A 6,827-nucleotide genomic window follows, 5' to 3' on the forward strand; every position below is an offset into this window, starting at 1 on the left:
CAAAACAGACTTGATCATTCGGTCAGCAAGGAAGGAAAAATCTTTCAATTTCCATCTTTGTCACAGTTTCGAAATCAAACTATGTCTATCTCTATACAACTCCAAATTAGGAATGGTTACGGCATTGAAAACTAAGTTCAAAATTATACAATTCATCAGAAGACATCATTTTGAAAATCTTTTCACAAATGGGACAAAATCGAGCCACAAGATGCAGCTTCCAGTTTCATTCGAATAAGCAATCAAAACAGAACAGCCGATTTTGCCAACTCGCTACGGTTCACTCACAATGAACCAACAGAAGATTTTTATACCGTTGGAAAGATATGAATGTATACTTTTGAATGCTGTAAAAGGAACTCAATTTTGACTTTTGTACAGAAAGTTACGTTCAAACAAAGAAGCACTGTTCGAGTACCTTCCTATACGTTTTGCAGATTTGAATCTTTACCAAAACTCAAGTTTTGTGCAATCATTCGACACGATTTTTAAAAGACACTTTGTACACACAATATACAACATATATCCATCAATTTAATAGCCAACTAAGCATCAAAATTTTGAATTAAAAGTAGGGCAACCAGAACAGAAATTCTGCCAACTCACTCTCACAGTTTCTTCCAATTTTCTCTCATCTTTTCAAACCAAAATCATCTCATTCATCACATAAACAACCATAATAAAAAAATATAGCCTCAAGTCAGCTACCTACAAGCCTCCTTAAAATTGGTAGCCTAGAGATTAAAGTAAGGTAAATGGTTTTCTCAAGTCCTCTAACCTATTTTCTTGCTTAGGATTGTAAATCCATGAAAACTAACCCCTAATCTTTGAATAAACGGAAGGATGAAAACAGGTGAAGTGATTACCCTTTTAACCCTAGATGAATATCAGATTTTTCCGCCAAAATTCTCCTGGAAACTCCACAAGATATTGCCTTTCTTCAAGCTAGAGTTGATCTCCAAAGAGTTTGAAAGTTGGATGATGATTTACAAATGAAATTAAAGCTAGGAGATAAGGTTTTTTTCTTCCTTTTTCTTCCTTGCTATTGGCCGAAAATAGAGAGGAGAAAGAGAGTGTTTGAGTGTGAATCTTGTGTTGGAATATTGGAGATAAAGTAGCCACTAAATTTTGCCAAAAAGTCAACTTTCAATAGTAACTAATAGGGTTTCGTACTACCACTTTCTCTCTCATTTGGTACGCTTATACACTAATTCTCCAAATTAATTCCTTTAACACTATTATTACTCATACTTATGAGTCTAGTATTAATTCTTCAAATCTCCAATTAGCTTGTACCGGCGTGACTTTCGGGAAACTATCGACGCACGCATGGTAAAAGTTTAACTTAAACTCACTCATCTCTAATCCCTCTATTAACTTTTCTTAACCTACTATTGATCATTCTTAATTCTCCAATATTATTTCACTCTCGGATCGAATATTATCTCGAAAAATGTGTACTCGTTGTTCCCTACTAAATGAACCTCTAAAAAATTAAATTTGCTAATGGGACGTTTTAAAAATATAAGTGAGACATTGTTTCATGTAAATGAATTTAAAATGGTTGAAATAAATTATTCAGAGAAAACGGATGAATATATAATTAAATAAACTAATAAAATAGAATTATAAGTGAGTAAAATTCGGGTTCTCACATAAATTGTGCATGTTATATTCAGATACTACCCATGTGAACCTGTTTGTGACAATTACATCAGAATTACGTGGAATAATTTGAACTGTTCATTTTCAAGTACCATTTTAATAAATTGTAAGTTTGTTTACTCAACAATGTAAATATTGAATAAGTTATGAGGATCCTGCAAATGAGAGATTGTGAGCTTAGGTCCCATTTAGATTGTGAGCACTTTTGGTTAAAAGGTCTATGATGCGAGACGCGGAAGCTATTTCGGATCTAGAGGAACATGTTGACGATTTGATGGAGTTGAACTCGAATTTGGACCACTCAAGAACAGATTTAACGGTAAAGGACGCCACAATCAAGTGTGTGTGCTTGATTGATAAGTCAAGGTAACCTATGATCAACTCTAGAATGTTCAACTTAACATTCTCAAGGTAAGGGTTTTTTGCCACAAGAATTGGATGAAATTCTGAAAATTTTATTCAATAATCTCAAAAACTGAATGTAATATTCGACTTGAGGCTATTTATAGCCGTGACGAAGACCTAATAAACTGGAAAAATAACAAGGAAAATACGATCAGCCCTTTGGGCCTTCCCTTGGCTGAAACTAGCCTAACTAACTATAGACTGTAAGTTTTGGGGATGTTGCCCCCGAAACCCCACCGGGGGCTTTGCCCTCTGAACCCCCGACTTGAGGTTATTTATAGCCGTGACCCCGTACAACTCAGCGGAGCGCATCTTCAATTGTAAGCAACACTTTAGTCGTCTTGTAAGGATCTTCCAATTCAATCCCTTAAATGGGCGGTTTTGTCTTGGGTTTGGACGGCATGAACTAAAGTTTGAAGCGAATTCTTGAATCTCTTATCTCGTGCTCGTGTCATTGGGCCATAGGGCACTATCACAGGGTTTACTAGAGTACCATGGGTCTCGTGCTCAACTGCATCATTCCCCTTCTCTTGAAAAAGATTTGCCCTCAAATCGTGCTTGTCCCCTGCAAGAAATGGGCTCAGATCAGCAAAATTGAATGTAGCACTAACATTATACTCACCAAGCAAATCTAAGCGGTATGCATTGTCGTTGATGCGCTCAATGACTTGAAAAGGTCCATTTCCTCGTGGTGACAGCTTGCTTTGTCGTTGTTTTGAAAATCTCTCCTTGCGCAAGTGTAACCAAACCCAATCACCAGGTTCAAAGACAAGCTTGCGTCTGTGCTTGTTAGTTTGTTGGACATATTGGGCCGTCCTCCTCTCGATGTTGGTACGAACCTTATCATGCAATGATCTCACGAACTCAACTTTTTTCTTGTCATCTAAGTTCACATGCTCAGAAGAAGGCAATGGCAATAAATCTAAGGAATTAAGGGATTAAAACCATACACAATTTCAAAATGTGAGAATTGTGTAGCACTGTGCACAACCCTATTGTATGCAAACTCTACGTGTAGAAGACACTCCTCCTATAACCTGAGATTTTTCTTTATGATGGCACACAGGAGTGTTGATAAGGTCCTATTGACTACGTCAATTTGTCCATTCGTTTGAGGATGACTAGAGGTAGAGAACAACAGTTTGGTTCCTATCCGACCCCATAAAGACTTCCAAAAATAGTTCAAAAACTTGGCATCTCTATCGGACACTATAGTCCTAGGTATGCCATGCAAACGAACAACCTCTTTAAAGAATAAGTCAGCAATATGTAAAGCATCATCCGTTTTATGACATGCAATAAAGTGAGCCATTTTGGAGAACCCATCTACCACAACAAATATAGAGTCATGACCCTGCTTAGAACGAGATAAACCAAGCACGAAGTTCATGGAAATATCAACCCAAGGTTGGTGAGGTATGGGTAAAGCAGTATACAAACCGTTTGGGTTGACCCGTGACTTAGGTTTATGGCACACGCCACATCTTTTAACAATTTTCTCCACATCCTTGCGCATGCGAGGCCAATGGAAGTGTTCATGTAATACAGCTAATGTTTTGGTGACACTAAAGTGTCCCATTAGTCCACTACTATGTGACTCACGAGCAAGTAAATCACGTATGGACTCTCGGGGAATGCACAACTTGGTAAGATAAAATAAGAACCCATCATGCACAAAGAATTTTTCAAAGTGTGATTTTCCTCAATTCGCATAAGCGTTCGAAAAGTCCAAGTTATCCTTATATAACTCCTTCATGAGCTCGAAACTAAGGAGTTTAGCATCTAAAGCATTGAGCAAAATGTGTCTACGAGATAAAGCGTCAGTTACTACATTAGACTTACCTGTTTTGTATTTGATGACGTATGAAAAAGACTCGATGAAGGCTACCCATCGAGCATGTCTTTTGCTCAGTTTTTGTTGTCCTTTTAGGTGCTTGAGAGACTCATGATCAGTTTTGATGATGAATTTTCGAGCACGTAGGTAGTGTTACCAGGTCTCCAAAGCACGTACGAGGGCAAACATCTACTTGTCATAAGTTGAATAGTTGAGGACCGCGCCATTTAATTTCTCACTAAAGTAGGCGATCGATTTCCCTCCCCGCATGAGTACGGCACCTACTCCTACACCTGATGCATCACATTCCACTTCAAAAGTGAGATCAAAATTATGTATTGCAAGAAGTGGTGCATGTGTGAGTTTGTGTTTGAGCAATTGGAAAGCCTTATCTTGGGTTTCTTCCCAAAAGAACTTCTCGTTCTTCTTCATGACTGTGGTAAGAGGTGCAGCAATGGTGCTAAAATCCTTCACAAAACAGCAGTAGAAGTTTGCTAATCCATGAAAGCTACGCACATCACTTACAGAGGTAGGTGTTGGCCACTCTTGGATGGCCTGGACCTACTCTTCATTTACATGAATGCCCTGCGCACTTATAACATATCCTAGAAACACAACATGGTCAGTGCAGAATGTGCATTTCTTAAGGTTGGCATATAGTCTTCCCCTTCGAAGTACTTTGAAGACGGCTTTGAGGTGCTCAAGGTGTTCCTCTAAATTTCTACTGTAAATTAGAATATCATCAAAGTAAACCACTACAAATTTCTCAAGGAAATGTCTCAAAACATGGTTCATTAAACACATAAAGGTATTAGGTACATTAGTTAAGTCAAATGGCATCACTAACCACTCGTATAGATCATGTTTAGTTTTGAAAGCGGTTTTCCACCTATCTCCCTCTTTCATTCTTATTTGGTGGTAACCACTTTTTAAATCAATTTTAGTTAAGATAATGGCACCATGCAGTTCATCTAACATATCATCTAACCTAGAGATAGGATGACGATATTTTACCATGATCGTATTGACTGCTCGACAGTCGATGCACATTCTCCAAGCTCTATCTTTTTTTGGCACGAGAATCACTGTACAGCACATGGATTTAGACTTTCTCGAACCCAACCTTCCTTAGCAATTCGTCCACTTGCTTTTGCAATTCCTTTGTTTCCTCAGGACCCATTCGGTAGGCCGATTTGTTAAGCAATGGTGCTCCAGGAATGAGGTCAATTTGGTGCTCAATTCCCCTTAGCGGTGGTAGTCCATCGGGTACATCCTCAGAAAATATGTCCTCAAATTCCTGTAAGAGAGGTAAAATAGTAGAAGGTAAGGAGTCAATGGGTATGGATGAACTGACAAACCCTTCTTTGCACACAAGCACAAGTAAGAGTTGGTTGAAAGACAAAACTCGCTTTACATCTTTGGCTTTTGCTAGCAAGCTTAGCTTTCCATTATTTTCTTCTCTCATAACCGACCCACTTATTGCTTTTTTCTTCCCTAGGGGCTCGGCTCTACTCTCTCCTTTTTCTTCCTCACTTTTCTCTCGTTTTTTCCTCTCAAGTTCTAGCTCATACTCTTTTTGGAGTTTCATTTGATATTCATACACTTGTTTTGGGGTGAGAAGTACAAGTGTCACCTTTCTATTACAATGAGTAAAGACATATTTATTAGCTCTTCCCTTGAATTCGACATCGCGATCATATTGTCAAGGCCATCCAAGAATGAGGTGACTTGCTTGCATTGGCACTATATCACAAGTAATCTCATCTTCATACTTGCCAATTCGGAATAGCACTTTTACTTGTCTAAACACACGGACTTCCCCTTCATTGTTCAACCATTGAATGCGATAAGGTCTTGGATGTTTGATAACTGGGAGCCCTAGCATTTCTACCATGAGTAGACTAGCTACATTGGCACAACTCCCACTATCAATAACAACACTACATACCTTATCCTTGATATGACACCTTGTGTAGAAAAGGTTGTCCCGTTGTACCTCCATTTCCTCTTCCTTGGCGCGGGTAGTGAGGACCTTTCGAACCACTAGGTATCCAATCTCCTCATGCGTAAGTATCTCCTCACTCGATTCATTCTCTTCCTCTAGAGGCGGCATCCCCTCGTACTCCTCTTCCTCATCCGATACAATTTTCCTATTTGGCAACATGAGTATGGTCCTTTGGTTGGAGCATTGAGAAACAATGTAACCAAATTCTTGGCACTTAAAGCACTTGGTGTCTCGACCATGCGGTTTGGAAGCTCCATTATTAGCCTTAAAGTCAGGCTTGGCCGTTGCCTTGGAAGGGAGGCCATTCGGCCTTGGAGGGTGAGAAGGAGCTACGGCATTCTCCTCCCTTTTTGGTTGAAAAGTGCACCAATTTTGAACTTGATAAGTAGTGCTTTATCGCGCAGTACCCCTCCTCTTGAGGCGCCGTTCAACTGTAACCGCCTTCTTGAGCATTTCATTCATATCGAGGTAGTGTTGGAGTTCCATTACTTTGGCAATCTCGGGCCTCAATCCATGTAGAAAACGAGCCATAGTGGCCTCTCCATCTTCACACAAATTCGCCTTCATGATGGCCATTTTCATCTCCTTGTAATAATTCTCCACTGACATGGACCCTTGGGTGAGAGCTTATAGCCGACAGTGTAGATTTCTACTATAGTAGTTCGAAACGAATCTTTTTCTCATCAGACTCCTCATTTCCTCCCAAGTTTCCATAGGTCTCTCATGATTTCTCCTTCGACTTAGTTTAAGTTGGTCCCACCAAATGGAGGCGTAGTCAGTGAATTCCACGGCTGCTAGTTTCACCTTTTGCTCCTCCGTATAGGTGTGGCATTCATATACTAACTCAATTTTTTGTTCCTATTCCAAGTACGTCTTGGGGTCCGACTTGTCTTGGAATGAGGGAATCTTGAATTTGAC

The 6,827-nt window shown here is 39.4% G+C and overlaps 1 protein-coding gene across 1 annotated transcript; it reads right to left on the reverse strand.

Annotated features, from left to right (window-relative positions):
- Positions 1–2,429: 2,429 nt before the first annotated feature.
- On the reverse strand, positions 2,430–6,518 carry LOC140010679 (uncharacterized). The gene is made up of 6 exons (XM_072057992.1): positions 6,317–6,518; positions 5,901–6,238; positions 5,028–5,201; positions 4,181–4,372; positions 3,298–3,424; positions 2,430–2,992 (listed from the first exon to the last, which is right to left on the reverse strand). The coding sequence occupies exons 1-6, from the start codon at positions 6,516–6,518 to the stop codon at positions 2,430–2,432; spliced, it is 1,596 nt and encodes a 531-aa protein (XP_071914093.1).
- Positions 6,519–6,827: the final 309 nt, after the last annotated feature.

Source organism: Coffea arabica, chromosome 7c, assembly GCF_036785885.1.
Source record: "Coffea arabica cultivar ET-39 chromosome 7c, Coffea Arabica ET-39 HiFi, whole genome shotgun sequence".
NCBI lineage: Eukaryota > Viridiplantae > Streptophyta > Magnoliopsida > Gentianales > Rubiaceae > Coffea > Coffea arabica.

What these genes read in the sequence shown, in the direction of transcription:
- LOC140010679 (XM_072057992.1), bottom strand. Translation starts at nt 6,518, where the DNA reads ATGTCAGTGGAGAATTATTACAAGGAGATGAAAATGGCCATCATGAAG. An exon ending in CAGGTGTAGGAGTAGGTGCC is followed by an intron (nt 3,425 to 4,180) that starts GTACTCATGCGG and finishes CGTTCTAAGCAG; the next exon opens with GGTCATGACTCTATATTTGT. An exon ending in AGAGGTTGTTCGTTTGCATG is followed by an intron (nt 2,993 to 3,297) that starts GCATACCTAGGA and finishes TTAATTCCTTAG; the next exon opens with ATTTATTGCCATTGCCTTCT.